This window comes from Malus sylvestris, chromosome 5 (assembly GCF_916048215.2).
Source record: "Malus sylvestris chromosome 5, drMalSylv7.2, whole genome shotgun sequence".
Classification (NCBI taxonomy): domain Eukaryota; kingdom Viridiplantae; phylum Streptophyta; class Magnoliopsida; order Rosales; family Rosaceae; genus Malus; species Malus sylvestris.
Genome location: NC_062264.1, coordinates 30,720,607 through 30,737,161, shown reverse-complemented (window position 1 = coordinate 30,737,161; position 16,555 = coordinate 30,720,607). Strand labels below are relative to the sequence as shown.

Sequence of the window (16,555 nt, the reverse complement as noted above, 5' to 3'; positions counted from 1 at the left end):
AAATTCAATCAAGCAAAAAAGCCAAACTACCCTCTCCCTCTCTCTCTCTAGAACTTTCTCTCTCTAAAATCCGAACCAAACATCGTCTTCAACCTTTGGACTCGGGAGAGAGAGGGAAGACCCTGTAAATTCAGCCACAATCATCCTCCTCCGCATCTCTCTCCTCACTTTCTCTCTCTACATTTCGCTTTCAGTCACTCGCTCTCTCACTCCACCAACTCCAAACGCCACCTCTCTCTCTCTCTCTCTCTCTCTCTCTATCTTATGCCCTCATTGGGCACCTAATTCACCAGATCTGAGCCCGACCGCACCAGATCACGCCCCCAGATAACCCTAAAGTTGCTCCGATGGAGGAAGCGCTGGAGCTCGCGCGTGCCAAGGACACCAAGGAGCGCATGGCGGGAGTGGAGCGCCTGCATCAGCTTCTGGAAGCGTCCAGAAAGAGCCTGAGTTCGTCGGAGGTGACGTCGCTCGTCGACTGCTGCTTGGATCTTCTCAAGGACAACAACTTCAGAGTCTCCCAGGGCGCTCTGCAGGCACTGGCCTCCGCCGCCGTGCTCTCCGGCGACCACCTCAAGCTCCATTTCAATGCGCTTGTTCCCGCCGTCGTCGAGCGTTTGGGCGATGGCAAACAGCCCGTTCGCGATGCCGCTCGGAGGCTCCTGCTTACTCTCATGGAGGTGTGCCTTTTACTCTTTTCCTCCTTTGCACTCTGCATTTTGTCTTATTTTCTCAAATGCAATGCAATAATAAACTCAAAATCGTCGAGGCTTCTAATTTGTAGATTCATTCTGAAAAGATGATAACATGGTAATGGCACTTGAAAATTTGAATGAAATTGTTGGCCAGCAGGGTTTGTGGATTTTAGCATATGGTTAGAGACCAATTGAGAACTATTAGAGGTGTTTTGCTGTGCGGGTATGGCTTACCATAGCATAGATACCTCAATTTTGCACTTTGATGTTTTCAGGTTGCTGCTAATGCATATAGACATGATCCAATTTTCAATTATTGTGGCGCAAATGGATAACAGACTTAGTGACCCGTATCGTACAAATACTTGAACCACTTTGAAGTTGAAGTTTCTGTGAATAGCATGAAGAAATGATAAGATGGGTTTTCATTAGTACAAAAGTATTTGCCTGATTCAGTAGGTGTGCGTCCTAGATTTGAACCGTTTATGTTAGATAATGGATGTCATTTTCATCATTTTACAACACGATACCGCAACACATATTTAGTATGGCTCACTATTTCAGTCTTTGTCTTAATGCAATTAGTACTTTTGTGAGCCCCTTCTTTGTGTGCGTACAGACGCTGGAGATCTTAATAGGGCCTTTGTAGTTTTATCTGATTTCTTTGAAATATCAGTATGTATCCTGGTTTGATCACAAATCGTTGTACCATTTTAGGATTAAAAAGTATCAAATCTTGTTTTCTTTCTGCAGGTTTCTTCTCCGACAATCATTGTTGAAAGAGCAGGATCTTATGCCTGGGCGCACAAAAGCTGGAGAGTTCGAGAAGAGTTTGCGCGGACGGTCACCTCAGCAATTGGGCTTTTTGCATCAACTGAACTTCCACTTCAGCGTACTATACTTCCTCCGGTATGTTTGTTGAATTTTATGAATAAAACAATCAATTTTTTTTCTGTTTTTTTCTAACCAGTTCATATACTTGTGAGAAACAAACTAAAGTTTGCTATGTTTTTGTATAATTAGATTCTACAGATGTTAAGTGATCCAAATCCTGGTGTAAGGGATGCAGCTATAGCATGCATTGAGGTTAGTAACTTAGCAGTCTTGGATTTATACTTTGAGTTTGACTTATTCTGTTTATACTTTCTCAAGTAAGACTACAACCTCGTCTCGTCTGACTATTGTTCTTATTTATGCTTTCTTTTGTATTTCCAGGAGATGTATACGCAGGCAGGGCCTCAATTCCGTGATGAACTTCAGAGGCACCACCTTCCTATGTCTATGGTGAATGTCTAATAATATGCAGTTTACCTTCATATATTTCCTTGCCCCTTTTTTTTTCAAGTACAATGATCATTTTTCGTAATTTTGTCAAACTAATTTGAATGTCATATGATGCGGGTTGCTCTTTGGGTTTCATTCTTGCTATACAATGTGTAACTGCAGCTGAAGGATATTAATGCGAGGTTAGAGAGGATTGAACCTAAGATTCGCTCGTCAGATGGACTTAGTGCTGTAGAAGCGAAGCCTGTGAACCTTAACCACAAGAAAAGTAGTCCAAAGGCGAAAAGTTCCTCAAGGGAGGCGTCTCTTTTTGGAGGTTAGGATGCTTTGCCCATCAATTCTGGGAAGTTCAAGAGATTACGTACCTACTAATTTATTCAGTGATAAATTAACTGTAGTTTAGTTCCCTAGGAAGGGGGACACCTGAGGCCCATCAAACCAAAAAAAAAAACAAACTGTAGTTGACATATGTGCATTTATATAAACATTATGCTGACAAATTTTGAAGCTTTTATTATAAGTTTTCATGACCCAGACAATACTTCCTTGCCTTAATTTATAGTTGTGAAAGCCAGTTCAATTATTCCTTATACCATATGATGAAAGACCATCGTAATTTTGGTTTCTAGATTTAGATGGGATGTGGAGAATTAAAGATTTTTGACATTGCAATTTCATATCTAGGACATGTTGGTACTGGATACTATTGAAACATATTGTCACCGTAAAAAATGGCCTATACGGTAAAATTCTCATATTGTAAAAGAATTTCTGCATATAGTTGTGTAATTGGATTTAGTTTTGCTTGAAATATTCTTGCATTATGTGTGGAACTGTTAAGATGTTGAAATAATTGATAACCGTTGAATTGTTATTCTCTTCTGTCCATGCAGCCGAAACTGATGCTGCTGAAAAAGCCGCAGACCCTATTAAAGTTTATTCAGAAAAGGAACTAATAAGGGAAATTGAGAAAATTGCTTCCACCCTTGTACCAGAGAAAGACTGGTCAATTCGCATTGCTGCAATGCAGAGAATTGAAGGACTTGTATATGGAGGTTTGTTTCTCCCACTCTCTTGCATTTCTTACCATTCCCATCTTAGCCCCTCTGCCCTGGGCAGACATGCATGTTCAATAAACGTTTTATTGTGTGTCATAACTGATGTTGATTAGATAAAACCATTGTATTGTTGCCTCCGTATGTTCATTAATTTTCTTTTGTATTGTATCATTTGCTCCCAGCTCCCTCTTTTCTCACATTTCTTAACTGCCTTCACATTTTGATGAATTGAAATTTAATCTATTTGTTACAAGTAATATAACTGTGAAATGGCTGTAGCTTCAAAAAGATTATTGTCTTGTAATAGTTCGAGTTAATAAATACATGTAGGTGCTGCTGACTACCAATGTTTCCGGGGACTCCTGAAGCAACTTGTTGGGCCTCTGAGCACACAATTATCTGATCGAAGGTCCAGCATAGTGAAACAGGTGTGCTAACATATTCTTGTATTTTTCATGTGCCTGGTTATGGAATTATTCTTGCTCCCCAGAAACTACTTTTAGGAGATTAGTTCACAGTCAAATTTTTAGTAACCTGCAGCTTTCTGTTGTGAACAGTTTGCTGTTATTTTATAGATGTACCATTTTTCAATTTGTATTTTAGCTCATCTCTTGTTGGAAATGTTCGCTAGTTAGTTCAAGAATATTTATAATAAAATGCTACCCAAAACAGTTAAACAAAGTATTAAATTAGAGGCAGAGACTGGTTAGTTCTTGCTATTCTTTGCAGTTGTCAGTGAGATATTTGGATTAGACATTTAACTCTTGCAAACTTTGCATAGATTGTGGTACAAATGTCAAAGGCAGCTGTTCATACCTTCTTAATATTTTGTGCTTGTTCATGTGCCTTGGGGTGCTGATTAGTTTTTCTTCTTCTTAGGCTTGCCATCTGTTATGCTTTTTGTCAAAGGAGTTACTAGGAGATTTTGAGACATGTGCGGAGGTGTTCATTCCAGTAAGTTCATTTTTTTCCAAAATCAATCCTCAAGTGTTGACCAAAAAGAAAATCCTCAAGTGATAAATTTCTTTAACTATTTTTATCATATTGTTAACCAGGTTCTTTTCAAGCTGGTTGTGATTACTGTACTTGTAATTGCAGAGTCTGCAGATAACTGCATAAAAACGGTAATTCTAACTCTAATGGTCTTTTACTTTAGTTTTTATTTTTTTGGTTTGTTTCCGAGTAAAAGAAAACAACTTTTTAAAGCAGGATTTTGGCACTTTATCTTTTTTGCTTTTCAGATGTTGCGTAATTGTAAAGTTGCTCGCGTGCTCCCTCGTATTGCTGATTGTGCAAAGAATGACCGTAATGCAATACTTCGTGCAAGGTATAACACCCAAGACCAATTCATACGCAGGCAGATGCAGAGTTATGCGTTTTTTATTTATTTTTTGTTTCATGTATTAATATATATTTTGAATTGTAGGTGCTGTGATTATGCACTGTTGATACTAGAGTATTGGGCTGATGCACCTGAAATACAGCGATCAGCGGATTTGTATGAGGATCTAATAAGGTGTTGTGTGGCAGATGCAATGAGTGAGGTATTCAAATTAAGGATTCCTATATTGTTTTGTTCTGACTTGTTTGAGTTTTCAGATGTATTAGGATTCACATGTGGAACTTTCCTGTGTATATTTATAGGTCCGATCAACTGCAAGAATGTGCTATAGAATGTTCTCGAAAACATGGCCAGAGCGTTCCCGACGGTTATTTTCTCTATTTGATCCTGTTATTCAAAGGGTATGACATTTTCTTTATCACAAGGATGATTGTATTGTATTTTTATGGAGAAGTCATTGTTTAATCTTTACAATTTTGCACAGTTAATCAATGAAGAGGATGGGGGAGTACATAGGCGTCATGCTTCTCCTTCTGTTCGTGATAGGGGTGTGTCACATACTCCCCAGCTTTCTGCTACTTCAAATTTGCCTGGGTATGGAACTGCAGCTATTGTTGCAATGGATAGAAGTTCAAGTTTATCAACTGGCAATTCTATCTCTTCGGGACTACTTCTGTCGCAAGCAAAGTCACTTGGTAAAGGTACTGAACGTAGTCTGGAAAGTGTGTTGCATGCAAGCAAACAGAAGGTCAGTGCAATTGAAAGCATGCTTAGAGGTTTGGATTTGTCTGAGAAACATAATTCAACTCTCCGGTCATCAAGCCTGGATCTAGGTACCTAATGACTTTGCCTATTTATTATTTTTCTTTTATTACAATACAACTTGTAAAATTCAGTGTACGGAGTCATTAGATAGTTCTGGGAATGAACTAGCTGCTCAATTTAGCAAATTTGATTCAGTTGTGAGCGGCTAAATTGTTCTCTTTTTGCCCCTAGTGCAGGAGTTGACCCTCCATCATCTCGTGATCCACCATTCCCTGCTGCTGCCCCAGCTTCTAATCATCTCTCAAACTCTTTAATGGCAGATTCAACTACCTCAAGTATCCATAAAAGTAGTAGCCGCAATGGTGGCTTGGTTTTGTCTGATATCATTACACAAATTCAAGCTTCCAAAGATTCGGGTAAATCGTCATATCGCAGTAATCAATCGGCAGAAGCTATGCCAACTGTTTCGTCATACGCAATGAGGAGACCTTCCGAGAGAACCCATGAAAGGGGTTCCATTGAAGAGAACAATGACACTAGGGAGGCTAGACGATTCATGAACTCTCAAATCGATAGGCACTATGACACGTCTCACAGAGATGGGAACTTTAGGGATTCAAATAGCAATCACGTGCCCAATTTCCAAAGGCCACTCTTAAGGAAGAATGTGACTGGAAGGATGTCCGCAGGCAGGAGGAGAAGTTTTGATGATAGTCAACTCTCACTTGGGGAAATGTCCAATTATGTAGAAGGTCCCACATCTCTAAATGATGCTTTGAGTGAGGGACTGAATCCATCGTCTGACTGGAATGCTAGGGTTGCTGCATTTAATTATCTACGATCTTTGCTGCAGCAAGGCCCAAGGGGAATTCAAGAAGTGATTCAGAATTTTGAGAAAGTAATGAAGTTGTTTTTCCAACACTTGGATGATCCCCACCATAAAGTTGCTCAGGCAGCTCTTTCAACACTAGCAGATATTATTCCATCTTGCCGTAAGCCCTTTGAAAGTTACATGGAAAGGATCCTACCCCACGTTTTCTCACGGTTAATTGACCCAAAGGAGTTAGTTAGGCAGCCGTGCTCGACAACGTTGGATATTGTTAGCAAAACTTACAGCGTAGATTCCCTCTTGCCTGCTTTGCTCCGTTCACTAGATGAGCAGCGATCACCAAAGGCCAAACTAGCTGTTATTGAGTTTTCCATTAGTTCTTTTAACAAGCATTCACTGAATCCTGAAGGTTCTGGTAATACTGGCATCCTTAAATTATGGCTTTCTAAGTTGGCGCCATTGGTCCATGATAAAAATACTAAACTAAAGGAGGCAGCCATTACGTGCATAATATCTGTTTACTCCCACTTTGATTCTGTAGCTGTCTTGAATTTTATTCTTAGTTTGTCAGTTGAAGAACAAAATTCTTTGAGAAGGGCCCTGAAACAGTACACTCCTCGTATTGAAGTGGACCTTATGAACTTTTTGCAAAACAAGAAAGAGCGACAGCGCCCTAAATCTTCTTATGATCCATCTGATGTAGTTGGAACATCTTCTGAAGAAGGATATGTTAGTGCCTCAAAGAAGAGTCACTTTGTTGGGAGGTATTCTGCTGGTTCAGTTGATATTGATGGTGGCAGGAAGTGGAGTTCAACCCAAGAATCGGCCATGGTCACCAGTACTATTGGTCAAGCAGCTTCTGATGAAACACGGGAGAACTTGTATCAGAATTTTGAGACTGGTTCCAACACTGATATTCTCAATTCAAAATTCAAGGATATGTCTTACACTATGAATTCTGTGAGTCAGAACTTGGGCTCCTGGAGTAGCCCAGTGGATAAAGTTGATGGTAGAACAAATTTAGAAGGCTTGTCTACTACTTGCCTAGATGTTAATGGTCTTATGAGCTTGGACCATATAGGGGTTGCTGAGAGTACTGGGCATGATAGTGAAGCTTCCACCGACTTGGACTCTAATCATTATAATCTTACAGCTTTGAAGGTTAATTCTACACCAGAATCAGGTCCCAGCATTCCTCAAATACTTCATCTGGTGAGTTCTTTGGCTTAATAAGCTCTCAAAATTTTCCTTAGAGAAATTTTACTATCATTGTTTTGGTACCGAACATTTTACCCTTTTAAGCTTTTATTATCATGATGACTTTTTTTTGGATAATTGCACCAGTAATCTACTTCTTTATACGGTCAACTGTTGTGAGAAGAAATATATAGATGTAGTTTTACCATTTATGGGGCATTAACGTTGTATTATTTCTTTTCTGTTGATTGAATGTCTGTATAGATCGGCAATGGAACTGAGGAAAGCCCTACAGCAAGCAAACGTGGTGCACTTCAGCAATTAATTGATGCTTCCATAGCTAATGACCACTCTGTTTGGACCAAGGTTTGTTAGTCCTGAGACGTGAAACGTTTTCTGTCTTATTTAATGTATGTAAGTTTTAAAAAATTATTTAACATTTCTGTGAAGATAAGAAAACAGCGAGAGAATGCTTGAATAAGTTAGAAACTGAGAAGTTGAGCATTGTTACAACATATCCTTATTTTTATTGTATTAACTCTCTCATTTGTAGAATGCTTGTCTGATGTCATAGATTTTGTAGCTTTGAAATGGTGTTAGCTTTCAGGATCACACTAGCATTGAGAATTGACTTAATAGTTGATAAATGTGTCATGTAGACATGGATTTCAATGTTGAGTCTGTTGACTGCACAGTGAAGTCAATGGGATGAGGAAACAAATTTTATTACCACATACATATACACATTCTTTTGGGTATAAAACTAGAATTCTGTGATGTGTTTACTTGATCTTATATTAATGAATGTTCTGTGGTGCATGTGCAGTACTTCAATCAGATTTTGACTGTTGTACTTGAGGTGTTGGATGATTTGAATTCCTCGATTCGGGAACTCTCTCTTTCCTTGATTGTCGAAATGCTTAAAAACCAGGTTTGTACTTATTTTTTCGGATATGCAATGCCTGGAAATTGTTTAGCTCTTACAAATTGTATTCCTGATGGTGCTTTCATTTGTTTCCAGAAAGATGCAATGGAAGATTCTGTTGAGATCGTAATTGAGAAACTGCTTCATGTTACGAAGGATGTAGTTCCCAAGGTAAATTTTGTTGCTTTAATTATTTTATTCCGGGCTTGCACTGTTTTCCATGGCTCAAACTATTCTATATTCCTGTCAGGTTTCAAATGAATCTGAGCACTGCTTGAGCATCGTTTTGGCCCAGTATGATCCATTCAGATGCCTAAGTGTACGTATTTATGATCCAGCTCCCTACTAATCCAGTTGTTTAGAAGTGAAAAATAAATGAAAATATCAGAAACTTTTGAGTTATGTTTGGCTTCTTTCCCCTGTACTTTGTTGTGATTACTGTTTAACATGCTGTCAATTGTCGATACTGCAGGTTATTGTCCCTCTGTTGGTAACTGAAGATGAGAAAATTCTTGTTACTTGCATCAACTGTTTGACAAAGGTATTATGCTTCCATGTATTGGAGCTGTGTTAGTTGATGTCTAATATCGATTCCGCACATTCAATTTCAGTTTAGGAGTTATCCTATTTCATGCGTAATTTTTATCAACTATTATCTTGATAAGGCTCTTATGGTCGATTTGTTAGCTTGTGGGCCGGCTTTCACAAGAGGAACTGATGGCTCAGCTACCATCATTTTTGCCTGCACTTTTCGAAGCGTTTGGAAACCAGAGTGCTGACGTTCGCAAGGTAATGGTTATTTTTTGTCTGGTCCCTTAAACTACACATTGGCCCGTGGGAGTCATTTACGTTCAGCTTCAGCATATATTCTTCTGGCGCCGATGACTGAATTTTTTTCATTTTATGTTGTGCAGACTGTTGTCTTCTGTTTAGTCGATATATACATCATGCTCGGAAAAGCATTCTTGCCATACCTGGAGGGGCTCAACAGCACACAGTTACGGCTGGTGACTATTTATGCTAATCGAATTTCACAGGCCAGGACGGGCACTTCAATTGACGCCAACCATGATTAGCGGCAGGAATTTTGGGTTTTGGGTGGAGTTGTTCATCTTCTTGTGTATTTTGTATATTGTGTGAATGCCTTTTGACTTCATTTTATTTTTTATTTTTTATAATTTTGTTTTCATCACTTGTATTTTCTTATTCTTTCGTCAAATTCTCGTGTTCGTCTGGTTTGGAGGTGGAAGACCCGAAGAGTGCATTTTGTGGGAAGCCATTAGTGTTGCAGCGGACTTATTGTAATCAAAATTTCCCAAACAGCGTTTATATATAAAAAGCATAGGGTTTGGAATTAACATTCAATTACGTAATGAGTTCGTACATCTTGTTCTCTGTTTGGCCATAGTATATGTTGGTCGGTTGTTGTTACTGACACTCCAAAAAATGTAACATTGCATTCTCCATGATTTTGTTTACATTTCCTGTGTTTGGGTCTTGCATGTTCCGTTTGGTACGCAAACAGGATGGGACAAGATAGGACGGAAAAGTGGTTCCATGTTATGTTTGGTATGCGCAGGACAGAACGGGAGAGTTGTTTCGTTATGTGTTTGGTGCCCAGGATGAAGAATGGAACCAAAAGACAGAGAAATCGAAACAAGCTCAATAGGGGGAGTGGAAGCAGATAAACAGAGGCGGATCTTTGGTTGCAGATGTAATATTGGGTAGATCGAAGCACTACAAAATACAAAGAAATCGAAACAAGCAAATCAGAAAAGAATACAAAGACATTGAAGCACTACAAAATACAAAGAATTCAGCAGAATTAGGAACTGGGTGTGAATGAAATCGAAACAAGCAAATCAGAAAAGAATAATAATACCACTTCAAATTTACATCAAAATTAATTAAAGGACCTCTTGGAAGCAAATTTTTTTTCTTTCAGTTGCAGATGTAGTATTGGGCAGATCGAAGCACTACATAATACAAAGAAAGAGAGACCGAGAGGCTACACAATCACAATCAGATCGAACTTGGAATGGAGATGCAGAGCTGAAGTTCACAGAAAGGCTACACAGAAGAGGATGAGGAGGAAGGTTGCGAAGGGGAGATGCAAAGCTGAAGAAGTTCACAGCGGCATAGAAGAGAAGATGATAGTTAGGGTTTATTGTATGATTTAGATGGTGTAAAAATTGAAAAAGACAAGGGGTATTTTTGTCTTAAAATGTTATAAATTTGTGTCCCACAGAGGTGGGACAAGTCGTTTCAGGGGGAAGACGGAACGAAAAATCACCCAAAACTTATCCTGTGGAATAGCGTATTCCACCCGTTTTAGGCGCACCAAACGTGGGATGGAACGCTTCGTCCCACTTCATTATGTCTCGTCCCACGTACCAAACGGTACCACATTTCACACATTTGGGATGCGGTGCATGATAATTTTTTAAAGTGCTAATAATTGTATGATGAATTTTTTCGAAATGCTAATAACAGCTCTAACTGGCAGCAACAGTTTAACTAATGAAGTGTGTTTGGAGTGGTTTGAAGGGAAGAGGATCCTCTCTTGAGCTCAGGATGGGGATCCTCCTGATCTCAAAATCCGGGCCGTTCAAATTTAATCCAACGGCTCCAAACAGGAAGCTCTCTAAAAGTTATAATAATTGTAACCGTTGAATTAAATTTGAACGGTCTGGATTTCGTGATCAGGAGGATTCTCATCCTGAGCTCAGAATCCTCTTCCGGTTTGAAGGTCGAGCGCCTAATATTATTCAGGACGCTCTTTTGGATGATTGTAATTGGGCAACGGTACTACGTCCTCCCCACGTCTCTTTTTCACATGAATAAAGCCCCCCTACTGGTTTTTTCTGCGCCGCTGCGATGGCTTGTGGGGAAAGAAAGGGAAAGCGATATATCTATTTGACATATTATACCATTTTGGTTTTCTTCTTTAATTGAAGCGATTCGATACTGAGACTCAAAAAATCTCACTTTGTACTTCAATTTTTTTATATTTAAAAAGAAAAATGCACTTATGAGGATACATAATGAGATTTTTAGAGTACTAATAATAATCTCCTAATTAAAAACATAATATAATATATTAAAAAATTTGTCCGAGGAAAAGAATCATTAAATCCTTATAAAGGGGAAGAGATTGCAAGGCGAGATAACTAGGGTTTGGTTTTGGATCTGAGGAAAGACAAGGTCCTTAATGCACAAGAAATCATTATAAATTTAGAAAATTAATAAAATGTTGTTCGTAAAACCCTTTTTTATTCAAAAATTCTTAGGCAATTTTTTTTTATCATTAAGAGCACATTTATTTATGAATAATGCTAGGGAAACCAAAATTTTAAACTAAAATTGCAAACCAAATGATATGTCACGAACAGAAAATAACCACATTAATCTTCATCCACATAATTTGATTTAAAAATTTGATCACCCTAACATTACCTTTTTTTTAATTACTAAGGACACTTTCTTTATTATTAAGGACATTTTTGTACTAAACAATGAAGGAAGTTGCATTTCATGAGGGTATCATTAATAATAGAAAAGTTGCTTAAGGACATTTTTGAAGGACGTTTTATTAGTTCTCCCTTATAAATTAGGGTTTTGTGTGAGCCTATATATTTCATAGTTTTCTCATACCAAATCTACAATGTACTATTGAGTTTGAATTCTTGAAAAAAATTAAATGAAATCCTCGACCAAACTCATACTACTCATTTCGACAAATAAAATTAAAAAAAAAAAAAAAATCTCACACTACTCATTGAACATGTCGTTTCTCACAGAAATACTCAACAGGTTCCCACAGGAATAAATAAGCATGAAGTTTGTCACAGGACTATTCAAAACGATCTTCTTCTTCATCCCTACACCTTATTCATCTCGATCTTGAGCGCTTCACTCGTGGGGATATACGTCTGGTCACTGATCAAAGTGACGAAACCCGGCCACGGAGCAATCTCAGGACTACATTTAATCTACTGGTTTATCCCCACCTTCTTAGTCCTCTTCTCCTCGAGGATGTTGTTATCGGTAATGTACCTGTGACCTAATTTGCATTACACAACCACCATCCAAAACCGAACACCCCTACAAAGGAATCTCCATGAATGAACGCGTTTCTCTTTAATTTGGACTTGGAAGGGATATGTTTTCTTAACTAGATTTATGATTACTAAGTATGTGCAATTGAGTTCATGAGGAAAGATTAATCCTTTTTTCAACCTCCTTGGTTCTTATGTTATGATGTTTAACGTGCTATTATGATTTAACATGTTGTTGGACGTCTAAATTTTACTTGACCTTCCCTTTCGGGTTTTTAGTTCAATGAGCTTATTATTCTGGGTCATCAATGGCAGTCCTCCGCGAAATTTCTTAAAGTTAATCATATATATATATATATAGCAGTACTAATAATATGTTGAGAAGAAGTTCTCCATACTATGTACAAGTATTTTTATTTTATTCTTCTATTCTCTGAACTCTTACGTTTGGTGTGAAATAATTTGTTGAATAAAGTAAAAAAATGCATGCGTCCAAAACTTGTTAATAGGAGATATGATATATAATGAATGGTTTCAATACTAATAACGCTGTATTTTTTTGTGATAGAACGCCATACATGTAACTAGCACGAGGTTAATAAATGTAATTTTACGACAATATCAGTGTTGATTAATAGGTGGCAAATCCATCTATAGTGGCAGATGTACATTGGGACCAAGGTGGTCCCAAGATCACTTGGAGTTTGAGAAAAGTATAAGTGAAGTCCTTTGAAGATTCTTTTTGTATGTTTGACACTATGCCTCTTGCAGGTTACATGGACAAAACACTTGTCAGATTGCTCCGACATATGTCAATATCGTTTGACACGTGTGCAACTTAGTTAAGGTGACGACAACAAGCCCATCAAGTGTTCGCGAAATGCCTCAGTCAATATGTTTTTTTTTTTTGCGCCCTTCGTGCTTTGTTTCTATCTAAAAAACTTAGATCTCTAACACAGAGACCCCACAAGGCGAATCATAAATTCACCACTGTCCGTCTATGAAATATTGACAAAATTTGTCCATGAAAAATAACACCGAGGAAATCTTGACAAAACTTGACAACATGTATGTTGGCCTCTCTAAAATAACAAGGATAATCACAACATGAAAACTATTCTTTGGTCTCTAGATTCATAACAATCCACCGAATTATTTTTATATTATCTGATTGAGATTGCCCCTTGGATATAAAAACACAAAGAGTGCCAAAATTGTATGTTGGCCTCTTAAATGAAATACACAAGAAACTCACTCTACCAGTGTGCCTACAACCCCAAAACAAGATATGATCCAAGCATGTATATATTGGTGGTGAAAAGTTGAAAATGCTAAAGGCACAGCTGTGTATTGACATTTTAGAATCATATTTGGGACCATCATTAAAAAAATAACTTCATCTACTAGACTTTCACACAATCACGTCAAATTCTCCAAAAATATTTTTGTTCAGTGTATTTTGTGCCTATAGAATGAATAGTCTATTTCTTTCCTTTTTAAGCCCCCATGTGGTGCGGTTCTATTGCTGAATACACGAGATAATTTTGTCTATCATTGATTGTATAAGACTACGCATTTTGTTTTTTCTTATCGGTGATTGCATATAAGCTGGTGATGGAAAAAATTTCTCATCATTGATCAAGGGCATATCAGCTTTTTTTTTTTTTTTTTTAATTTTTTTTTTACACATTTTCAGACGCCTAATGACCTGATGGAGTTGTGAGCGCCTTTTTTCTTTTAAATTTTGTCATGCCAAACAACAAATGGTTTATGGCATCAATATATATTTAGTCCAATTACAGTGACATATAACCATCACCATTTATGTCACATAATGATCACGCAGAGTTGTGCATGTCTTTTCGCAAAGTTTGTCAACCAAAACAGCAAAGATGAGAAACTACTAGCACTGCTATTTTTACTAGGAATATAGAAAATGTAAGCCCCTACGATTTCTTTTGTACTTGTAACGTTGCTATCTACATGACTTATTACGTGTTGCACTTGCACACGGAGCGTAAACACATCACGCATTTCACTCACACTCAGAGCGTTATTATGTAGTAAACACACTGGTCACGTGTTCTACTTACACTATGTGTCACGTGTTTTGCTTACATTCAAAGGGTAAACGCATCATGTTTCACTCACACTTAATTTGTATTTACCCTAAATATTTTGATGTGTAACGTAAAATGATACGTTATCTATCTCACGTAAAACAATTTGTTTAAAAATAGGTGAAGAAATACAATTAAAAACTAAAAGCTAGTTAGTGTACTAGGAAAAATAGGTAAAAAATGATAAGTCTTGAATTCGAATCTTGTTGTAAGAAAAGAAAATAGATCTCATAGTAAACCTGCAGCTTAAGAAACGATATTCTTGATTACGAATATATATTGACAATGGCTTTTCAGACTCATTTTCCAGTCGAGAAGCTGATATGATTCCTAAAGAAGTGAAAACCAAAAAAGGTAAAATTTCAAAGTATGAAAGTTGAATGCCGTGTTGGATCACATGGCAATGGTAATATCTTTGTACTTCCTGATTTGGTTTACTAAATTATACGAAAAGCAAATTTGGGGCTATTAAATGCTACAACGCAAGATATTCTAAAATCTAAATCACTATGATCTAATTTATGAAGATGAAGATTCGAACTTGAGTGTAAGAGAACGAACAATACTAACCTTTAAACTTATCAACCGACCTAACTCACATCTCCAATAAGTATACAACAATCTTCTGTCTTTTTACCTTGCTGTCATACACATAATTCAAATGATGCAAAGATGTCCTGAAAGAAGGTAGAAGCGTCTGATTTATGCATATCAACAATTAAGGAAAGAATCACCATTTTAGATTTTTGAGATTTTCAACTAAATCCAAGTGATACTCTGTGTATCCCCACATGGCCACTTTCATCCTTTTTCCCTTTTTTTTTTTTTTTTTGGTTTTTAGTAGAGGATCCTTTTTCTCCAGTTTCCGCGGCTGTTTTTTTTATAAAAAGATTGAAATTGCACCATGGAACAACAGTAGAAAAAACCAGCTTTTTGCGTTATCTTCTGCCTCACAATCATAGCAGAAGTCTCACCATTCTTACATCTCTTGCAGAAATCTCAGCTTTATCTTAAGGTACCTACTAAATCCTTGTCTTAGACAATTTTTTCTGGCTTTTCTTTGGCTTAATTAGCACTTGACTTAGAAAACAATGTAAAGTCTTTTGGCGGATTGCCCTGGTTGATAGGGCGTTCTTTTTTAATTTACTGCGTCCGAGTTTAAATTTTCCTCCCTCCCCCCTTAGTGTGGTAATACTACTTGTAATAAACAAGAATGCAGTTTCAACCAATTTTTGCAAGTTGAAAAATAATTATTAATAGCATACAATTACTGAATTACACCTGTGAAAGAACTCATGATAGGAAATAATTTGAATATTTCAAGGCTCCAAATTGTATCTGACCTCCTAAGATTAACCACTCTTGTGCATATTAATGCTGAAAATATTGGTCTTTTGTTTTGGTTCCTTTTGCTAAGGAAATTTCGAAGGCAAGCCTGCTTTCCTTTCTATATATACACAATTTTTTTTTTTTTGATTTCGTATATTAAGCTATTAATTAACGCATATTTTTAACATTATCTGCTGCTGTGTTATACAGGAAACCAAACAATTCACCACAAACTGTTGGAAAACACAAGTTTGAAAGAACAAAAATGTTGAAGAGCAAAAATGCAACCACGAAGATGATGGCGCTTGTTGTAGACGATAACATAGTCAACCAAAGAATTCACCACAAACTACTGGAAAACTTTGGCATAGAAAACCAGGTTGTAGGGAACGGGAAAGAAGCCATTGATGTCCACTGCTCTGGGAAACATTTTGACCTTATTCTCATGGACATGGACATGCCTGTCATGAATGGCATTGAGGTAAATTTCTTATCTTTTTTTTCATGTAAATAAAGACATAAAATCGTGGAAAGTTTATTCTAAATTTACCTGTTAATGCTACTGATTTTTTTGTTTGTTTTGTTTTTGCTTTTGAATTATAGGCAACGAGGATGCTGCGTGCGATGGGAATTCGAAGTACGATTGCAGGTGTTTCGTCGCATTCGTCTCTCAGTGAAGACACGCGAGAATTTATAGAGGCAGGCTTAGATGATTACCAAGAGAAACCATTAACTCCTGCTAAGCTAGTTTCCATCCTCCATAAGGTTAATCTCCATGTTTGAATTAATTATTATTTCAAGGATTCATTAGTATTAAGAAAGGAAAAAAGCTCATGTACTTAAATGTAACCCTCTCACCATCAAGTAGTTCTTGAAATCATTATTGTTTAAGTGTGATTAACAATTGAGAGCAGCCGATTAATCAATATATATATGACAAAGTTTTACTTTTA

At 37.2% G+C, this 16,555-nt stretch overlaps 2 protein-coding genes across 3 annotated transcripts; both read left to right on the top strand.

Annotated features, from left to right (window-relative positions):
• Nucleotides 1-9,460, top strand: LOC126622727 (CLIP-associated protein-like). Of its 2 annotated transcripts, none has more exons than XM_050291460.1 (21): nucleotides 1-680; nucleotides 1,449-1,604; nucleotides 1,719-1,781; nucleotides 1,911-1,979; nucleotides 2,142-2,295; nucleotides 2,873-3,034; nucleotides 3,368-3,465; nucleotides 3,917-3,991; nucleotides 4,093-4,161; nucleotides 4,279-4,364; nucleotides 4,464-4,581; nucleotides 4,682-4,780; nucleotides 4,864-5,212; nucleotides 5,465-7,185; nucleotides 7,435-7,536; nucleotides 7,997-8,101; nucleotides 8,192-8,266; nucleotides 8,346-8,414; nucleotides 8,568-8,636; nucleotides 8,783-8,884; nucleotides 9,010-9,460. In XM_050291460.1, exons 1-21 carry the CDS (start codon nucleotides 348-350, stop codon nucleotides 9,169-9,171), a joined length of 4,236 nt encoding a protein of 1,411 aa, XP_050147417.1. In that variant the 5' UTR covers nucleotides 1-347; the 3' UTR covers nucleotides 9,172-9,460. The 2 variants fall into 2 exon arrangements, with proteins under 2 accessions (XP_050147417.1, XP_050147416.1); XM_050291459.1 differs by having other exon boundaries at nucleotides 2-680; nucleotides 5,381-7,185.
• Nucleotides 9,461-15,127: 5,667 nt separating this feature from the next.
• On the top strand, nucleotides 15,128-16,555 carry LOC126622746 (two-component response regulator 24-like). The gene is made up of 3 exons (XM_050291481.1): nucleotides 15,128-15,288; nucleotides 15,813-16,083; nucleotides 16,206-16,555. The coding sequence occupies exons 2-3, from the start codon at nucleotides 15,868-15,870 to the stop codon at nucleotides 16,383-16,385; spliced, it is 396 nt and encodes a 131-aa protein (XP_050147438.1). The 5' UTR covers nucleotides 15,128-15,288; nucleotides 15,813-15,867; the 3' UTR covers nucleotides 16,386-16,555.